The 22,028-nt window shown below is 44.3% G+C and overlaps 1 protein-coding gene across 1 annotated transcript in view; it reads left to right on the forward strand.

Moving 5' to 3' along the window:
• The first annotated feature begins 6,828 nt into the window (after nt 1-6,828).
• LOC109969127 (integrin alpha-11-like) overlaps nt 6,829-22,028 on the forward strand; it is a 34,701-nt gene continuing 19,501 nt past the window's right edge. The window contains exons 1-6 of the mRNA XM_020615805.1: nt 6,829-6,896; nt 12,918-13,029; nt 18,900-19,009; nt 19,301-19,392; nt 19,992-20,106; nt 20,650-20,777. Of these exons, the coding sequence (XP_020471461.1) occupies nt 6,839-6,896; nt 12,918-13,029; nt 18,900-19,009; nt 19,301-19,392; nt 19,992-20,106; nt 20,650-20,777 (615 nt within the window). The 5' untranslated portion in view covers nt 6,829-6,838. The remainder of the gene's footprint in view (nt 6,897-12,917; nt 13,030-18,899; nt 19,010-19,300; nt 19,393-19,991; nt 20,107-20,649; nt 20,778-22,028) is intronic.

Genomic DNA, 22,028 nt, shown 5'->3' on the forward strand with positions numbered 1-22,028 from the left:
CTCTGCCGAGGTCTAGCGTTGAACTATTGAGAGTCCAGTCAAATTTTATTTATGTATCACAGCTCACAAATTTGCCTCAAGGGGCTTCAAGCTGTGGCTGCACATGAATTTGTTATGGTGATGAATTCATAGACTAAATAAAGAAGCCTGGTAGTTTACACACATCACTGTCACGTGAAAGAACCTACAGATCAGCCGAATGAGACAGAATTCATTTTTTCTTAATGGGAGCACAACCCACTGAGCACAATCTCCAACTACAAGCAGTGGTGGAAAGTCATCCAGTACATTTACTAAAGAACAATTTTGAGGTATCTGTACTTTACCTGAGTGTTTCCACGTCCTGCTCCTTCATACTGTGACTCCATGTCAGAGACAAACCCTGTACTTTTTATTGTACTACATGGACCTGATAACTTCAGTTCCTTACCAGAATCAGATGAATCAAACCAAACCCAGTAGAACCATCAGACTCCATTGATCCCAGTGGGAAATCCACCAGCTACCCAGCAGGATGTAAAGTACTTCACAGTATAAGTATGTAAGGTAGTTACCATCAGCTCCACCTTTACCAGCTGCAGCATTAAAGTGATGAACACAGTAATTAGTCACTATGATCTAGTATCAGAGACATTACTGGGACATGGACCGTTCTGCAGGACGAGTACTGGTACTGATGGTACTTCTAGTAGATTTTGATATTGATGCTGTTTTGCTCTAAGAAAGATTTTGAATGCAGGACCTTTACCAGTGTATTGCTACACTGTGGTATTGCTACTTTTACTGAAGTAAAGGACCTGAGTACTGCTTCTACTGCTGTCTACAATAATACACAACTATAAAACTGATGTTTTCTCACTTGTTTTTGGCAGCTTTTTTATTATTTGTAAAGCAGATGTTTGCAGTCATTGAAGACTAGGAAACTACTAAAAATTCACTTAATTTCGTCTTTCCTCCAACTACCTGGTTGTTCCATGTTCTCCATAGTTTTCTTACAATGTACCTACATGCCAGTATGTTGTCGATTCAAACAAAGCGCATAGCAGACAAGCAGCAACTTCCTAGCTGCAGATGACTGAGTAGTTTGAGAAGCTGAGACGTGAGGTTTGATGGGAGCTGAGGCTGCGATGCAGAATTGCTGAGAAACTAAAGAAGCAACAGCAGAAACTGTGGTGTCGGGTTAGGTTACACCCATGGTGCACTTACCTGTGTCTACCTGTGCAGGTGAGCTCGGCCCTGCCCGTAGTGGACACCAAAGGCATGAGGACGCCAGCTCACATCCAGCTCAAGCTGAAAAAACTCCAGGTCAGTGGACACATACACAGACCGTGGCTAATGTCTTCAGTACAATCGCCATCATCAGGGTGCCAGTTTTATTTAAGATGGTCCTGACTGGGAGAAATCACTCTGAACTGATTAAACCTGGCCTATGGTCAGAGAGCCTTCATTTAGCTGAGCAGCAGATCAGCTTCAACAGCATGGAAGTCAAAGCCTTTCAGCCTACTGTTGTGCTCATCAAGCCACCAGGTTTCATGAAAACCACTGTTGGAAAGATCATGTGTGACTGCCAGCTCGGTCTGAACCTCAGTCATATTTTGGTTTAGCTTGATTTCACAAAGTCTAAAATGTGCTCAGTCTGTGTTTAACACTTGGTTTCCTCAGCTGCAAGACGAGCAGCTGTCAACCATCAACAGGAACAATCGCCTCCTGGCCTCCAAACTGGCTGACATAGTTTGCTCTAAAGGCCTGGTGGACCACTGGAACCAGTACTACCTGAAGAGGTAAGACCTTGAGACCAAGGGAAGCTGGTCATGTCATGATCTGTCCAGCTTCTCTCCTGCCGTGTTTTCTTATGCTGTGCCATGTTACATCATATAAAGCGCTGCCATGTCCTGTAATGCTGAGTGTCACCTGGCTTTAGCTTGTCAGAGTGGTTCTCCTACATCATGTCCTGTCCTGTAGTCATGGGATATTATGCCAGTGTCCTGTCATATCATGCCATTCTGCCATGTCATGAGGGCTCATACACCGGCTCCAGGCTCACTGATCAGCAGCACTGGAAGCCACAGTGACACTGCTGCTTGTGCGCTGTGACCTTCAGCCTCCTCCAGCTGGCACCTCTGACTTTGCTATGACACCAGGTGCCTTGTTGAGCCTTTACATTTTTGATGTGATGGCTCCTGCTGTGGTATGGTGCTGAATTATTGATCTGGAGATGGCTGTGTAATGGTGGTGACAGTCTCTGGCACTCATCTGCCCTCAGTCTATAGAAGAGCTGTGAAGTTTCTCTGAAATCAGCTGAGGTTCGGCTTTTTATTCTGCAACTCTATACGGTCACTCCTGATTAATACAAAGGTGTCACCTCAGATGATGTTTTAATTATACTCTTATCTGGGTCAGCCTGCTTACAGTCAGCCACCACACATGAAATCCCACCCAGGAAGTCCAGTTTCAGCAACAGATCCTTGAGTTTAGCTGTTTATCAGATGCCAAAAACACTGCACAGAGGGCTATGATATTCACAGATGTGATTTTACACGTTTCTCTGTCTGCAACTAGTTTGTCTTTTGTCGAAACAAAGGTGAAGTAACAGTTGGAGTACAGCAGAGGACAGTGGCTTTTTAGAGGTTTTCATCTGAAAACAGCAGGGGTTGATGAGACATGAGTATGTGCATGAGAAGCAAAACAACAGAAACCTGTTATAAAGTACCACAGAGGGTTAGGTGTTAGGGTTAGGTGCACTTACCTGTGTCACAATCTCTTCACCCCCTTCTTATTGTGTCATTTGAGCTGATCCCATAAAAACAGCGTTTGGTGGTTACAACCTTTATGGACTTTCATTGTATCACAGGCTTACTTTGTATCATAGGATTTCTGTGTAATTACTGATATTTAAAACAATAAACAGAAGCTAATTGTCAGGTTTACCATCAAAATGCTTTATACACATATGTCCATCCATTATCTGCCTCCTCTCACGTTCCCTCCTCAGTCTGAATGCTGACAAGAGGAGGGAGGAGCTTCTATTGGTCAGTCGCCAGAATCAGGGCATCTACCAGCGAATCACGTCTCGCCAGTCTGAGTACCGCCGCCAGTTGTGGTTAGAGGACTGGCAGAGGGCAGAGCGCTGGAGGGACAACATTTCCCGATACCCTCGTGGGCTTGCAGAAAAGCAGGTGCGTCCAGAGTGGGAAGTATGTGACAGTATTATGATTTACAGTCAACTCTGAACTCTGAACATGTCCAGTGACCTGTTGAAGGTGAGTGTGAAGATGGGGGCCAGCTGATCAGTGCACACTTTCAAGCAGGAGGGGGTCACGCCATCTGGACCTGGCGCCTTTCTGATCCTTTGTTTTTTAAAAGGCTGCACACATCATTTTCACAGCTCTTCAGATGCAGGGGGCTACAGGGAAGGGAGGCAGTCATGGGGGGAGCAGCTGCTGGGACTGAGCTGAGGTGGGTGAGGGGGAGTGCTGCTTCTCAGACAAAGGGTCGTTGGCTGAAACCTGGTTTCTCAGCTTTCCAGAGTCGCTGCTCTGATCTCCCTTGTCAGTGTGTCCCTGGTCTGCCTGTACAGGATCCTGTCCCCACTTCTTAAGCCACTTAACATTGGAACATTAAGTCTCCAGCTGTGAGAACTGATTCAGCTCCTGTTCAGTCTCCTTCACAACATAACGCAGCACAGTGTCACAAAGCAGCGAGAACCACCTATTAAAGACAAGGTGACAGACAAGAGGTGGGCCGAGTAAATGAATTAAAATTCAGTGAAGGCCTGTGAGGAACAAGCCTGATTCCTGTGTGACTGATGCTCACTGAGCTGCTTGTCGTCTCAGGATGGACCCTGTGTGATCGGTGCTGTGTGTCTGTGTCTGCAGAGGTCACACAGGAAGGTGAAGTTTGCAGCTGTGGAGGACAGCGAGCGGTCTCCGAGCTACAGTAACACCGACAGGACTGACAGAGAAACCTGAAGCACAGACAAACAGCTGCTGTGGCCACCAACGCTCCCCAACAGTCATTTTTTTCTGATAACATACATCAGTCTGTTGCTGAGTCTAAAGCTGTGTTCATGTCTTGTGGGATGGATGGGGATATGAGAGAGCAGCCCATACAACCTGCAAGCAGCCCCGTCATCTGACGCCTCACGACGATGGTGTGATGAAAGAGTTGGTTGTGTGACGGTCAGAAACACAGTGCATCTGAACAACAGACTTTATTATTATCAAGCACCAGCTCATTGTTACTGTTGTTTTCAAATGTGTCACCAAACTCCAGTACACATAGAGGACGACACTTAACCTCTCACACAATGGCAGAGCATCACACCTTGACTCCACACTGCACATCACTGCCGTCTGTCCATCCAAGCCTCACACAACCAACTCTGTTGTCATCGTCGTGAGGAGCTGAGTCCAGCTGACTGGATATGTCCTGGCCACAGCTGCAAGTAGAAACCTTTATTACTGTGGTAACAACCAGACCTTTCCGCTGCTGTGTAGTGAACATTACCGCTGTTTACCATGAATATTGCTTGACACAAAGTAAATGTGTTTGTTTGTGGATTTTGGAACGATTGTGATTATTGTGTTGTTGTGATTTATGCTTTTTTTTTTTTTTTTTTTTTACATGTACTGAAATCTCCTGGACTGTGACCACTGTCATGTGACTCCGAATAACCAAGGTGTTTTCTTTTCATCTCAGACACATCATCCTGAGAAAATGAGCTTCACATGCTGTTTCTCAAACATCTCTGTGTCGGACCATGCAGTTATCATGTCGGCAGCTAATTTTCTAACCTCCGTGTTATTTTGAATTTATTTTAGAGAGAGCAAAGAGCAAATCTATATCTAAATAGTGAAGATCAAGAAGACATTAGTGTGCGAGTGTCACATCATCCAGCAGGTGGCAGTGAGCCCCCGCCTTCGTTCTGCAACCAGCTGAGACAGACAGAGCAGATTCCTGGTCTTACCAGATCAGAAAAGACTTGGAGTGCTGCTGTGCTTAGAAATGAGCAGAGCTTCATCCTTCAGCTCATTTGGTTTCTATCATCAGAATCTCATTAGACACAGAGGCCAAGGAAACGTGCAGAGCCACAGTCCAGACTGAGGCACACAGGCCAGAACAGCACGAGCAGCTGACACTGGGGGAGAGGGGTTAGATCTGGACGTGTGCGAGTGGACGAAGAGGGGCAGGGCAGGAACTAGTAAACAGAACAGAGATGAAGAGCTGGGTCAAACAGGAGAGGAAGAACACAAGGCCAGGAGTGTGATCGAATGAAACCAGTCATGTGTCAGCTCAGACTCCAATATGTAAACCCCAACATATCCATTTTCCACAGAAACAAAGGCTCAGTGTTGCCAGTGGAAAAGCCCTTTAGTGTGGACAGTCAGTCCTGAAGTGTCCTCACGCTGGGACACAGTCATCTGGGGACTGTAACCTGGCCCAGCTCCAAACTCAGCAGTGGAAGATGTACTCAGATCTTTTACTACAGTAAAGGTAGTAATACCACAGTGTAGCAATACTCTGTTCTAAGTCCTGCATTCAAAATGTTACTTAAGTAAAAGTACAGAAGTATTAGCATCAAAATCTAGTTGAAGTTTTATCAGTAACAGTAGTGATTCTATAGAATGGCCCATTAGACAATCATTTATACAGTACTACTGGATGTTAATGACTGAGGCTGTATGATCAGGCATCAGAGAAGAGGAGCCTGCAGAACCTCCTGCTTCTAAAGTCCCTTCAGCCTCACGGTGATCCAGTGACAGCCGTCTATAATCTATGGGACACTGCACACAGTAACAGTCCTGGCCTGTAGCTGACATTACAGCAGGTCTCAGGCAGCCCAGATTTTCTCTGTTGTCATACTGGTTGCTTGGTCAAACAGGCCTGTACGTTGTTTTAGCATGTTTCAGTCAGATTAACATTTCATATTTATAGTGAGCTGACAAAATGCAACACAAGGACAAAACTAAGAGATCGACTCTAAAATCGAAGGACACGACAGAAAAAAGAGTAAATAACTGAAACTGGTGCTCAGCACATAAACCTGTATGATGTGTTTTATGCAGGAGCGTTGTGTTCCTATGTTCAGTAACACTGAGGAGAACTGTGTGAAGGAGAGCTCAGAGTGAGGACAAACTCTCAGTCATAAATGGTTCATCAAAGTTTTACAGGAGCTAAAAAATGTACAAATAAACACTAACTAACACTTTACATGCATCTGCATGCACTGCACTGTCTTGTACACTATTTACCGTTATACTTCATTTTAGCTGGTTCATGTAGGCAGGATTGTGTTACCCGTGATTCTCAGTGCTCCTCTGCAACCTTTTATCCTGGATTACTGGACAGATGTTCACATCTGGTCTTCAGCGCTGTGTGTGTGATCTCAGACACCAATGGAGGCATTTCCTGTTGGTGCACCAGCAGAGACGTCAAAGTTCCTGTTTGGAAAACTGCAGGTGAAGTTAGAGGCTCTTTAAAAGCCAGAGCCTTTGTATTACTTACATTATGGGGACTGAAACCTGTTAATACACTCACATTGTAGAGACTCAGCCACTGAATCACTGAGTTTTAGGGTGGCAACATGGTTGAAAGTTAGGGTCAGGGTCAGGGTTAGGCAAGTAGTGGTTATGGTTAATGTTAGGATAAAGAAGTAAATGAATGCAAGTCAATGTAAAGTCCCCACAAGGAATGAAAACAGCGTGTGTGTGTGTGTGTGTGCGTGCTAGAGCAGACACATGAGGCTCCTCCTCCTCCTCAGAGGAGCAGAGTTAAGAACCAGCCCTCCAACAACAACACCCACTCACACTTCACACTCGATCTGTGTCACTGTGCCTTCATGGATTACTCCCACCAGCTAGTCCTGCTGCTGCTGTCGACCTGCAGCCTCCTGCCAGGTGAGCGAGCGAGCATCACACCACACATCAGAGAGAGAGAGGAGCTGTGTGCTCATACCTGACACGCTGGTGACAAACTCTTTGAGCCTCTTGATTTGAATTTTTTATTAGAAACCAGCTGTTGGCATATTGATCACAGTGTAAAGAGTTGATGGTGGCAGAACCAGCTGTGTGTCTGACAGACCACATCTGGACCTAAACATCTGTTTTATGGAGATTTAAGGTGATGGTATTTTACCTGATTAATAAACAGCAATAAACAACAATATACACATTCATTGTGAACCTGTTTCTCTTTGAATGTGTCCATCTTTGGTTTAAAAACACCATCTGGTTGTTGCCGGGATGGTTCCACCTACAGGACGTGGACCATGTGCTTGTATTAATCACACTGTGGTCACAGTGGGCCTCTGGTCCTCACATAGTTAAACGTTCACTGTAAGGTTCATGGTTTTTGGTTAAGGTTGGAATGACTCAGGCTTGGGTTTGGGTCCGCCTCCCATGGAGTTAATGCCAAGCTGCTGGTCACATAAATGGGGCTCAGGAAAAAGTACAATAATCTCCTCTAAGTATAAAGTGTCATAAAATGGACCTCAAGAGAACTGGACAGAAGTAGAGTACCTGGGTAAATGGACTTAGTTACTTTCCACCAGTGCTTGGCAGAAGATTTTCCATGTGAAATTACCCTTGGTAAGCCATGGTTCACACTGCTTCAGTTTCTTGTCATTTATCAGTTGACATATCTGCAATGAGCTAATATCGATCAGGATATCAGCCTGGATGATTTACTGGTGGGCTTGCTTCAGCACATACAGTAGCAGGTGTAAGCAGCTCAGCAGCCATTTGCAGTGGAGCAATCAGAACAGTTCTGTGGCTTTTCCACTTCATTGTGATGACTCAGTGTTAAAGATCAGAGTACTGTGGATCATCAAACATCAGAGAGGTGTGGGGGGACGGTGTTTCACTTTGTTGACGGCATGTGGAGCCCTTCCTGATACAAGTGTACATTTCAGTCTGATGGTGGCGCTAGAGGAAAAGTTAGTGTCACCACAAATGTAAAGAATCAACCTCTGGGGACTTTGAATGTTTCATAGAAATTCTGATGATATTGGCTACAAACTGTGTGAATAAGGTCTTCCACTTTGCACAGGGGAGTCTGGGCTGATGGTGCATCCTTGTACTCCTTAGAGTTCATCCTTGTACAACCTTTGTTGTCTTTACTGAACCTCATGTGGATCATGATATCATGGTACTGAAGTGCCAGAGGAGCAGATGAACAACTCCATCCTCACGCCCTGCAGCAGGCAGGGCACAACTGTAAATCTACAAACTAGACCCTTTGGTCCCAGTGGAGGAAGTGAGAGGTGATTTTTCTGTTTCACTCTGACTGAGCTGTGTTTCTATACATTAAAGCTGGAGCATCACGGTCCCACTGAGGAAGAAGTGAGGTGATTTTTCTGTTTCACTCTGACTGAGCTGTGTTTCTATACATTAAAGCTGGAGCATCACGGTCCCACTGGCCCCTAAATTGAGTTTGGTGTGATGCTGGTAGGACCTGTGTACTCTGTCTGGTATTAAACCCCTCCCATGTGGCACTCCACTGTTATAAAACAAGCCATAATGAAAACATTCCTGGGCCAGGTCCTGCTACGGGCTTTGTACTCCTCAGTAGTAACTACAGACATGCACAGAGGTTTTATTTTGTCTGTAATGACAAAACAGGACGGGGCAGTCGGGCAAACTGAGGCATAAAATCTTTGATATAGGTAAAGAAAATAATTTTTCAGCCGACACTGGGTGTAACACACAGCAGTTGACAGCTGATGATCAACACAGTCCTTGTGTCATCTTGTGGTCATATCACAGACTGCTACAACATTGATACTCTGTGCATGCAGAGTCTATTAATGTAAGTGCTGCCTGGCTGATCACATGAATGCTGAAGTTAAGGTTCCCGTGAAGGACTTAAAAAAATTATTCTATGCACATGAAAAATTATTCTTGAAACCTGATTGATTAGCTGGATCGTCTTAAGTGTCCTGGTTTCTAATGCAGCTGGGTAGAGTAGGGCTGTGACCTCTGGTCTGTGCTGGCTAACGTGGCTGCATGAGCCTCAGGCTGCAGTGATGCTGAGCCAGTGGAGCGTCTGCCTGCCGGCTGGAGGAAACTCACGCGGACAGCGTTTGGCTGTAAGCTGCTGGACTAGAGCTCTGCTCACTAAATTAGTCCCATCTTTGACCTGATTAGATGTGTTTCCCACTGCTGCACCTCATTTCAAAACTGGAGATTCTGCAAAAACAACATAAATGTTGTTTCTCTTCTAACAAAAATATTGTCTGTAGCTGCAGTAGCAGCAGCTGGATTTTACTCTGTTTTCACTTATGAGAGCAGCTAAGACACATCTGGAAAAAACACCTAAGTATGAACAGACACAGAAAAAGTGACAACGTCTGCTGGAATGTGTAAAGAATGATAGAAATGTGTCACAGTGCCAGGGATCATCCACCTCACACTCACCATCCCAGCAGCGCCAGGAGACTCACACTTGGAGCTGAATCCTGCATCTTTAATCTGCCAAGTCTCTTTCTGTCTGTCGCCAACAGCTCTGATACACTGAGCTGGTCCTTGGCTCGGCCCAGACGGGAGCAGAGCCACGAGGAAGAAAACACTCCTAAAAGACAGAGACATTTTGGTTGACTCTTTTATTTTTATCCTCAGTAGCCAAGTCCATCACTGCTGCCTTCAGTGGCAAACAGACCCACACAGCTACTGACTTTTCCAAGTGCTCGAGAAATACAGGGAGGGGTCAAAGGTCTCTCTCTGGTAGGAAACGCTCAGGGACACTAAAGCAGAAACACTTCAAGTTACAGTGATCAGAAAAATCTGTGGGTGTCCTGCTGCTACTAAAATCAGATGAAATATGCAAAGATCAGAGCAGAGAAAGATGACATGAGATTAAATCACATGGAACAAGACAACAGAGGATGACAACAGAACAAATTAAAATAAGATGAGCTGAAATTAAAGTTGGCATGAGATAAAAATGAAATGAGATGAGACAAGTAGGTCACATTAGCAATACGTTAGATAAAAATACACAGCATCCAAAAAGATGTGATGAAACAAAACATGTCAAGACCAACTTCACATGAAAAGAGATGAGCTGATAAAAGTAGATCTAGTCAAAAAGGACACGTGTGCTTTTGAAAAGATGAAAAGCTGTTCTGATGAGATCGGCTAAATGAGATGAGACTAAATGAGCTGAGGTGAAATGAGATGAGATTAGACAAAATCAGACATGTTGAAAAGGCTGAGATAAGTTCAGAAGAGATGACCAGGCAATAACATCTGACGGACACGGTGAGACGAGACTACGAGAGTAAATGAGATGAGAAGAGCTCAGGTGAAATATGAGCTTGCATTACACGACCAAGGTCACGGGGCTGCAGAGGATGAAAGAAACGACATCTCATCACAAGGTCTGTTTAGCAGCAGTTCTGGAGCTTTCAGTCATATTGCATGACCTTAAATTGCAAATGAAATCCTCAACAAAAGAGACATTTGAATATCTTCATGACAACTGGGCAGACTACTTCAGTCTCCATGTTTCAAATCTCCCTATTGTTCCCTGCAGCAAATCTAATCTACTGGATTTTATGTAACCGAATGCACAGCAAGGCCAGTTCTTTTACGTAGGACATGTACACAAAGGCAAATCAAAGTGCTTCACAGAATGCACACAAACAAATAAAACATTAAAATGCCAATTAAAAGCAACATGACTGCACAAAGTAACTACTACTATGCAACATGCAGCTGTTGAGACCTGCTTGTAGGACAGCAGGGGCAGACTTCTATCAGTCTTCCCAAGACTAAACCTCCAAGTGCTCGTTTGAAGCTCAAACAAGGCGAAAAAAATTTCCTATCCATCATATCCCATAATCCTTTTCACCTAATGGAGTCTGCCCAGATGTCATGAAACTACATATGTTCAAATGTATAGAGCTAAATTTTAACACCATATTTACTAATAAAGATCATGCGATTTGACATGATCATGGTCATTATGGAGCATTAATGAAGCAGTGCTCTCAGTGTTTATGTACAAAGCTCTTCTGTTCTGTAAGGAAGGAAAAATGATAAGTCTTCTTCTATCATAGCTGATTTTTATTTCTCCACCAAACCAGTAAGGTCATTGCAATGATGTGATAGAGGAAGAATGCATTGGAGTTTTCTACATTTCTGTCCGGGTGCATTTGCTACAGGTTGAATTCCCCCTGTCTGGCTTCTGCTGAAAAGATGAAATCATCTCTGTGCTCGTTTTTCCCGGTAGCTCACTGTTTCCTGTCGTGGAAAATTCAACTGAATAGAGCAGTGATGTCAGTGTCGCCATCCTTTATGCAGGCGGTTTCTGTCAGGTTCGACAGCGTTTGAAGACCGTCCAGTCCTCCCTCCCTCCTCCTGTCAGCTCCTGCTGATCAACAGCTTAACTGAAACTGGAGGAGGAGGAGGTGCAGGAGTATGAGATGAAGTGGCGGGGTTCAGTCCTCTGTCAACATTTGAATGCCTCCATGTGTCTACAGACTTCCTTGGAGTTAATGTCATGGTGTGAAGCACAAAGGAAATCATATTAGTCAAAGCAGCCTGAAGCTGCAGATGCGAAGGGACAGCAACTGACTCAGACACAAAAGGTCTGTGTCTGCTTCATGTCGAAGCTCCAAAGTGTCATAGTTTAACAGAACAGTATGTAGGAAAATGACCTGTGCATTGACAGTGGAAGTGACTGGAAAGAAGCTATAGATCTGATTCAGTCTACTTTTATGTTGCATATCAGCCCTGTTATCTTACACTGAATAGGCTGTTCCTTCTCCCCTTCATGGGTTAGTCGATTATGGAAACACATTTTCACTGTTTTCAGGACATTTATGTCCAGGGTCTGGACACATATTACCAAGAAACTTGGTGGGATATTTGCAATCAACAAAGACCCCCGTCTCTTCCTGTCAGGCCTGCCCTCCAGAGAAGTGCTGCTTCCCTTAACACATTATAAACCTCTTGATAAGCTGCTTTTAATTGCTCATAAGTGCAGTTGGCACCAATGTATCAAATATACCCCAGCTAATGTTATTCAGCGGTGGAGAGGAAAGTTGTTTTGGATTCCTTTCTGTTGGAAGGCGCTCTTGGTATATTGTCCCTCCACAAACCTGTGCTGAAAGACACACAACCAGAACACCTGTGTCTGATTTATTACTTTCATTCCTTCTTTTCTGTGGGAAAGTGAAGCAGAAACACAATCTCCTTCTCCTCCAGGCCAGAGCTGCTCATCTCAGTCCAGCAGAGCTGTTAATGCTGAAGCATAATTTTCTTTATGGAAGCCATTTTCCTTCAGCCTTACTTCTTAACACCTCCTTCACTTAGAGACTTTCCTCCATTTCAGAGCCACAAAGAAGAGACAGACCTTTACCACTGTGGTCTCATGTGCGGCGGATAGTGGTGGAAGTGATCCCAGTCTGTGTGGCAGCTGCGTCTGGTTTCTGATCTGTTTCCTGTGACACTTCTGTTTCAAACAGCTTTCTTGTTTGATTTCATGTAGAACACGGAGCAAGATGCAACACAGCAAGTACGGGTCGAGAGGTAGCGTCGTCCTTCAAAATAACATGAACGAACAAAGTCTTCTCACAAAAACAAACCAGGCAAGGGAAGGCAGGGCTGGATCTAAGTAGAGTACACAGGAAATGCACAACAAAATAAGAGCATGATAGCAAGAAACAGTGACAGTTTCTCTGCTGGATGTGATTTTAGTTCTGCCGTCAAACTCACACCAGTGGTCCAGTGGTCACATGTCTACACAAAGCAAAACACACCAAACAAGTGTTGCCTGTAATTATGATTCGACTTGGCTGGTTATGTTGGGGAGGTCTGGGTTTCTAGAGTGGATCCAGAGAGACTATTTTCTCCACAAAGAGCGTGACATCCATCAGTGTGTCCCTGTGGAAATGACTGACTCCTTCTGTGTTTCAGATCTGCAGCTCTGCTTCAACTTTGACACCAAGAACTTCAAGATCTTCTCTGGTTCTAAAGAAACCCAGTTTGGATACACAGTCCAGCAACATGAGGCAGGAGGACGCCAGTGGTGAGAATCCCAGCTCACTGATCACCCACCACACTCTGATTCCAAGCAGAGATGTGACCAGTGTGTGAGGTCATTCTGAGTCATGTTTAGAATAAATTCAATCTGAATAAGGCGGTCGATCTTAAACAGCAAAACATCAGTGGGATCCACTCAGTTTAAACTCTGACAGTAGCAGGCAGCCTCAGTCAGTGTGCAGTATCCAAGTACCTTTAGGTAAAGACCTAATAAATAATGTTTGTCTGCTTAAAAATGAAAATGTGGGTAGAGACTAAAGATTTATTGGATGCTGCAGTCGCTCACAGGCTCAGGGAATCCAGAGGTTTCCAGGAAAGCTGGTTTCTGTCCTTCCTGTGCTGTGTGTCCGTGAATCACAGTGAGTTGTCAGGATCATGTTGGAAGGACACATCTTCCTGCAATGAGTCTGATCAGTGGAACATATCTATGAAGCAACAGGGCAGTATTTCTGGTCTTCAGCTATAAATTAGGATGTCATCATGTAGATCCCGTGACCTCAGATGCTCAGACACACACGTTCCTGTACAGTTTGTCCTTGGCATGTCACCAGTTGACTGTGAATGTTCTTCCGGTCCTTCATGTTTCCAATATGCTGCTGGACTCTCAGATACCAGCGGACACATTTAAACCTGCAGCTTTCTGCTGCCGTGAGCTGAGATGTGGAGAGGTACGATAAGATGAAGTGAGCTGGGCATAGACAAAATAGTGACATGAGATAAGAAGACAAGGTTTGTTAGGTGAGATGAAATGAGTGATGAAACAAAGATGAAGAGATGAGATGAGTATCTCATCTCACTCATTTTCTATACCACTTAGTCTCGAACGGGGTCACAGGGGGGCTGGAGCCAATCCCAGCCGGCATCAGGCGAAAGGCGGGGCACACCCTGGACAGGTCGTCGGGCCATCACAGGGCCATGATGAAATACAAAAAGGTTAAATGGGAGGAAATGTGAGATGATATGAGACAAAACCAGAAAATGGAAGGAGATAAAAACAGGATGAGGTGGAAAGGAAAGGAAAGGTGTGCACAGATTAGATGGAGCAAAGTGGGACACTGCAGGAGATAACATTAGGTGAAACTAGAAATCAAGTAAAACATCGAGGAAACAGGTGACCTCGCTACTACAATAGCACACGTTCAAGTTGGACAGACAGTCTGAGAATGAAGAAAGTCACTGGAACAGACACGATGAGCTGTCCTAATGGGACTCAGTTACTTCAGAGCGCTGCGTCATGATGCCTTCGAGAGCCACGTGGCATCAATGTAAAGCTTCAGTTTGTCAGACACACTGGCCCGGTGTGGCCTGTACACAGATGGGGCTGGAGAAAGTCTGCAGACACAGGAGACAATGAAAAGCTCCTCAGCACTCACTTCCTGTCTCGGACAAACTCCTGCCTTGTGCCCTGGCTCACTCCTGGTGTCTGTCTGCAGATGCAGGTCACACTGTGCAACATTCCCACCTCTGTGTGTGTCGGTTTCATTTCACCTGGAAGCCTTTCAGCCGTGGCAAATTCCTCACAGTCTTCAACGATTGCAAAACCACTCTGTCTTTGAAGTCTCAGCTCAAGTAGTGGAAAGTATTTTGTTTGTCTTGTGAGCGGCTTCTCTAGCATCCTGATGCAGAGTGCTGCATCTGGGAACTGTACCCCACAGGCCTCCGTCTGGAAAGTCCATTACACCGCTGTGTGTGTTGTTTTAAAGGGGAATTTTATTTTTCTATGCAGCCCGGTGACGTTTCCCTCTCAGGTGTTGGGCTGGCGTTGTTATCCAGACAGATACTGTGCCATGGAACAGTCCTTGGCTTCTGCTGAATTTAGCTGAGGCCACTGTCAGGTAATAATTCTCACATCACATCCAGTCATTCAAACCACTACTAGGATAAAACTATTGATTACCGCAGCTCTGAAGGAGTTTGGACAGTGAGTTAGGTTTATAAAGAGGTAAAGGTTTGGGTCGGGCTTTTTGCATTAGTCATTAAAGGTCCTCATATGTCAACTTTATGAGGTAATGATATCTCAGTGATTACAGCTTCAGAAAGGCTAAGAAGAAGGTGGGTCTCCCTGTTGACCTGTTACAGCTGAGGGTGGTGTTCTGGCTCTGCTGGAGATCAAACTTTTTGACCTACAGTTCAATCTGAGGTCAGCAGACTGTTAGTGTGACCTGCAGGCTGCCCTGTGTGTGTGAAGGACAGTGTGTGGTCAGTCTTTGTGTGTGTACTGAGACAACATGGCAGCCCCTGCAACCACACCGCATGCATGGCTCTCCATCAGAGAGGAACACAGAGGTCAGCATCCACACCAACAGGAGCACGAAACAAACAAAAGTGTGTTGTCCTTTTTAGAGAGGAATTAAAGCATAGGGCTGTTCCTTTTCTGTACTCACAGTATCTTCAACAGTCCCCATACGAAGACTAAAACCAACAGGGATTTGCCTCGGCTCACTGTTAATGTCTGTCAATCCTGGATCAGCTTATTTGTCTATGCCACAGAGCTGCACTGGTGTTCAAAAACAATTAAAAGCACATCAGGAAAGCACACTGCTACACTGAGTGACATGTTTCCTCATTATAAAACATCAGACCCTGATTTTTTTTTTTTATGTTGCCCCAAAGGCTCCACAGCATCTGAAGTAGGAAAAGATCTCTGGATATTCTTGACAAATATCAGGGTCTTGTTTTTTGGAATGAAGAAACATCTCACCCAGTGCAGTGGTGTCCTTCCCACACATCTGTTTAATTATTTTAGAACAATAGAGCTCTATGGCACAGACTAGTAAGCTAATCCAGGACTGGCTGACATTAACAGTGAGTAGAAGCAAATCAGTTTTAGTCTTTGTACAGAGTGTTGAATCTACTGTTATTAAAGAAAACGGCCAGCCTTATCATTTGAGAAGCATGTGCTTCTGTGGGATATTGTGGGATGTGGTTTGTCAGATGAGGATGGGAGACACATTAGCAGACAGGGATTGCTGCTCTACTACGGCATCTCCTCTGGAATGTAACTCAGGCCACATGTGTTTACTCCGGTTAAGACTAATAACCTGCCCGCTGTGTGACACAGCAGCAGGCTCTGTGTTTAACGTCCCTGAGTGTAGCACAGGAGGGTTAACTGACACTGGTCAAAAATCTAAATCCTTCTGAAACTAAATAATCAATCTTCGCTAAACATGACATGAAAGTGTTGCTTGGCTCTGGTTTGTCAGATGTGGCAGTGGCAATGTTTGAATTCCACTTGAAAATGACCAAAGAAAATCTCACATCCAGATATCACTGAATCTCTGGTGTTTCATACACACACCAGAGGCACTCTACTTGCTTTATGCCCGAAAACTGCAGGTTAGGTTTAGTAAAAGGTCATAGCATGGCTCTTTGTTGCTCTGTGTACCAGGTCACCACAGGCAGGTTTACACTAAAGTTAAATAATAAGTGAGTTTACAGCAGAGGCCAGTAAACAACCTGTGGTGTCACATACAGACGCCAAAGCATCAGTATTTATCACTTCTACTCCTCATTTTAACCGTGACTTGATGAGCCAGGAGAAAAGGTTTGTGCACTTGAATCTAAGATTCTCAAAAGTTGCTATCAAGACATTGTAGCGGCAGTAAACAGTCCGTTAACAGAGGAAAACCTGCCTGTGTCATGTCATGTACAGGTGCTGGTCATATAATTAGAATATCATCAAAAAGTTGATTTATTTCATTAATTCCATTCAAAAAGTGAAACTTGTATATTATATCCATTCATTACACACAGACTGATATATTTCAAATGTTTATTTCTTTTAATTTTGATGATTATAACTGACAACCAATGAAAACCCCAAATTCGGTATCTCAGAAAATTAGAATATTGTGAAAAGGTTCAATATTGAAGACACCTGGTGCCACACTCTAATCAGCTATTTGACTCAAAACACCTGCAAAGGCCTTTAAATGGTGTCTCAGTCTAGTTCTGTAGGCTACACAATCATGGGGAAGACTGCTGACCTGACAGTTGTCCAAAAGACCACCATTGACACCTTGCACAAGGAGGGCAAGACACAAAAGGTCATTGCAGAAGAGGCTGGCTGTTCACAGAGCTCTGTGTCCAAGCACATTAATAGAGAGGCGAAGGGAAGGAAAAGATGTGGTAGAAAAAAGTGTACAAGCAAAAGGGATAACCGCACCCTGGAGAGGATTGTGAAACAAAACCGATTCAAAAATGTGGGGGAGATTCACAAAGAGTGGACTGCAGCTGGAGTCAGTGCTTCAAGAACCACTACGCACAGACGTATGAAAGACATGGGTTTCAGCTGTCGCATTCCTTGTGTCAAGCCACTCTTGAACAACAGACAGCGTCAGAAGCGTCTCACCTGGGCTAAAGACAAAAAGGACTGGACTGCTGCTGAGTGGTCCAAAGTCATGTTCTCTGATGAAAGTAAATTTTGCATTACCTTTGGAAATCAGGGTCCCAGAGTCTGGAGGAAGAGAGGAGAGGCACAGAATCCACGTTGCTTGAGGTCCAGTGTAAAGTTTCCACAGTCAGTGATGGTTTGGGGTGCCATGTCATCTGCTGGTGTTGGGCCACTGTGTTTTCTGAGGTCCAAGGTCAATGCAGCCGTATACCAGGAAGTTTTAGAGCACTTCATGCTTCCTGCTGCTGACCAACTTTATGGAGATGCAGATTTCATTTTCCAACAGGACTTGGCACCTGCACACAGTGCCAAACCTACCAGTACCTGGTTTAAGGACCATGGTATCCCTGTTCTTAAGTGGCCAGCAAACTCGCCTGACCTTAACCCCATAGAAAATCTATGGGGTATTGTGAAGAGGAAGATGCGATATGCCAGACCCAACAATGCAGAAGAGCTGAAGGCCACTATCAGAGCAACCTGGGCTCTCGTAACACCTGAGCAGTGCCACAGACTGATCGACTCCATGCCACGCCGCATTGCTGCAGTAATTCAGGCAAAAGGAGCCCCAACTAAGTATTGAGTGCTGTACATGCTCATACTTTTCATGTTCATACTTTTCAGTTGGCCAAGATTTCTAAAAATCCTTTCTTTGTATTGGTATTCAGTAATATTCTAATTTTCTGAGATACCGAATTTGGGGTTTTCATTAGTTGTCAGTTATAATCATCACAATTAAAAGAAATAAACATTTGAAATATATCAGTCTGTGTGTAATGAATGAATATAATATACAAGTTTCACTTTTTGAATGGAATTAATGAAATAAATCAACTTTTTGATGATATTCTAATTATATGACCAGCACCTGTATGTGAGGCATCAAGCTTTTTGTCACTGTGTAAAAAGCTGTGGTCAGAGGTCAAAGGACCTGGAGGAACACAACTTACAGACCTGCTTCTTCTAGAGACGTAAACAGGCAGTCAGACTCCGAGCAGCGGCCAATCAGGAGAGAGGTGTTGTTCATGAGCTCATCAGCTGCTGGGTGTGGTAACCACACCTACACAGGCATCACAATAAACACTCACCAGTCAGGTTATTAGGAACACGCAGCTCAAACTAAATCAGTCTAATGCAACAGTCCTGCAATAAATCGTACTGAGTTACAAACTGGTGCTTAGCCTAGCCTCACTGATGTAGATGTGGTGAAGTAAACACCAGAAACACTTTGGGTATAACACAGTGCAGGTGAAGAACAGCAGCTCCCACATTGACCCCACAGGTGGACCGGCGCCTCTGTGGCACAGGCTGAACATTATCACCTTCAAAAAAGTTGTACTGAGTCTCAGCCTAAGAGAATAAAAGTCCAGTTCCTCATTGTTTCCCAACTGGGTGTTTTACCTGGAGCCCAGCTGTTTCCCTCCATGTGTCTCAGAAGGACACCCCTTGGCTGTGTGTGATTCCAGGTTGCTGGTTGGAGCTCCCTTCGAATCCACAGGGACACAGCGGACTGGTGATGTGTACAGATGTCCGCTGGATGGCAGAGGCCCTGCGAACTGCAGCCGACTCAACCTGGGTGAGCACCACGGGAGACAAAGCACATGTCAGGTGGTTCAGTCTGTGACCAGCACCGGACACTGGCACCAGCAGTGCCAGTGTTCAAATCTGAAACATTTGATCAAAAGCCCATTTTTATTATTGATGTTTTCTGCAGCTGCTGATCAAATCCAGACATTTATTCTTTGAAATGTGGCATAAATCAGAGTTTGACTTCAATACAGGGATTAATTGATAGAGTAACGAGCAGATGAAGTGACACTGTGACTGCACGCTGGGATTAAATGAGCTGTGTCTCAACTGTGACTAGGGAATCTGTCTATGGGGACCGAGTTTGAGGTGAAAGACAACATGAGGCTGGGGATGACGCTGACCTCCAGCCCCAAAGACAGCAGCTTTGTGGTGAGTCCCACACAGATACCGCCTTCACATCTGCTCAGCTCATCTAAACCTTCAGAGCTCCTTCTGCTTTTCACTACAAACTGTGAGAGACTGTCATAGTGTCTCTTTCCATCCAATAAACAACAGCGTCACAGAAAGTGTTTAGCTCATCACAGCAGATTCACTCAACATGCACATGCTGAATGTTCTTCCTCCCGCATCCCTACCTAGTCACTCAACCTGCAGGTCTGTGGACTGCGGGAGGGAGAACACACAGGGAGGCCCTGGTCGGTCGCTGGCCTCCAACCCGGAGCCTTCTTATCTTCATCTTATCAAATCTGATGCAGTAGTCCAGATTAAACTACACTCGGCAGTGTGAGGTATAAGGTACATCTATGGAATATGTTAATGTGTCAATAATATCGAACAGTAATACAACACACACTAATGAGAAGTACTTTACTTTTGATACTTTAAGTATATTTTTGCTAAAATTATGTTTGTAGTTTTATTTATCTTAAGATCAAGTTTGAATGTAGGACTTGTAGTTGGAATAGTTTTAGAGTGATCTTCACGTCATTTTCTACATTTTTTGTCTTTGCTGTTGTCTATGTCCTCAGACCTGTGGCCCACTCTGGTCTCATGAATGTGGAAGCTCCCTGTACAGCACAGGAATCTGCTACAGGATTAGCCGATCCTTCAGACCATCCCACATCATTGCTCCTGCCCTGCAAAGTAATCCATCCGACCACCCATCTGCCCACCATCTTTCTATCAGAATAAAGATGTAATGTCCCCATGGGGACTGTTTGGCTGCAGACAGACATCTCTTTAGTCTTGGACACATTCAGGTGTAAGAAAGATGTTCAGACTAGCTGATGAACTGTGCTACCACTGGTCAAGGCTCTGCTCCTCATTATGCAGAGGAAGACTCAGAATGTCTCTGTCCTTGTGGTAGCTCTGGCACTCATTTGTGTCCAAGACAAATAAAAGCACAGAGAGGACCCCGAGGAGACTCTGAAAAATAAAATCAATTAAGCAGCAAACCACACTATAATCCATGTTAAACTATGACAACAGCCTCTGTGCCAAGACACCGGCCCGAAAATGGCCAAAGGCTGAGCCAAATCAGTCAGAAGCAAAAGCAGCCTTACAGGGTTTCTGTCTCAGATCTACCAGGATCCCCACACAGGCTGCCCTGATTCATGACCGGAATCTATCTATACATCCATCATCCACACCTCCTGTGTCCACCTTCTTCTTTCTTGGATCTTACAGGGTGTGAGATGTTCACGGACATCGTGATTGTTCTGGACGGCTCTAACTCCATCTACCCCTGGTACGAGGTCCAGGACTTCCTCATCAACATCCTGCACAAGTTCTACATCGGCCCAGGTCAGACGCAGGTTGGTGCATCACGAACTTTGTGTCCAGTGGGATTCGACAGTTTCAGTCCTGAATTTGGTTGAATCTCAGTGTGTCAGTTGCAGTAGGTCAGTATTTAGGGCTGCTGTTGGGTTTTTATTAAATATGACCCACCTCTGGTGTGAGAGAGAATTTTCTCTGAGTAATAATCTGGAGTTTTTAGTGCATTTCATTTGTTGCGGACATGACCACCATTCATGAATTATCAATATGAATATTTAATCATAACTCGTTATAATCAGGACACCAGATGGTTTTAGCTCTATCAAACTGCCGGTGAATTTGTTAATCCGGGTAATTAATTCGGTCTCAATCTGAAAGCAATGGATCCTGCAGTTCATTCCAAGTTACTGGAAATAAGAGACCAACGATTAATCTAAATAAATGTGTTTACATTATGTACCCAAAGGAAAAGAGTCAGAAGGCAATATGCAATGACATGGTACATTTGTAATGAGAACGATTAACCAACGGTTTTATGAGACATTGAGTTTTGCCACAGAGGCAGGGCACTTGTCTTTTAGTGGGGCTCATGTGGCCAGGGTAGGAGAAGCGTTGGGTTCGGGACCCTTTCAGGCCAGAGTTCAGAGATGGTCGTGAGCTCAGCACAAATCTGTAGTCTCTGGATTTGACTGCCTCGCTCTTCGAGGTGAACCACTTCTCAGCTGTGACAGGGGTCACTGCTCCGAGGCTGGTCTCACCAGAGTCCTGTTGTTGTTGTGGCACAGAAGTGTGTGTTCAGAGGTTGCATACCACAGTCTTTAGCTGGAAGAATTAAAGTTTAGTAATTCTGAATATTGTGAGTTCCTGAGAATAAAAGATCTTTTCAAGGTGGAAAAAAAGAAAAAGGTTGTAGTAAGCTGTATTTATAAAGCACCTGGAGCCAGCATAAAAAAAATTAATGACTGGATGGAGGAGAACTATTTGACAATAAGTCATAAATTAATGTTCATATGTGGTGACTTCAATATAGATTTGTTAAATCCTAACAAGCACACAGGAACGGAGGAGTTTATTAACACATTACATAGATGCAGTTTATACCCAAAAATTACAAAACCAAGTAGATTAACAACACAGCATGCAACACTAATAGATAATATATTTACCAATGATATTGAAAGCAAAATGACAAGTGGATTACTTATAAATGATATTAGTGATCATCTACCTGTATTTTTGGTTTATGACTGCCATTTTAGAAAAGAGAGGCCAAAAACAAATCTGTTCTA

This window comes from Monopterus albus, unplaced genomic scaffold (assembly GCF_001952655.1).
Source record: "Monopterus albus unplaced genomic scaffold, M_albus_1.0 scaffold170.1, whole genome shotgun sequence".
Lineage (NCBI taxonomy): Eukaryota > Metazoa > Chordata > Actinopteri > Synbranchiformes > Synbranchidae > Monopterus > Monopterus albus.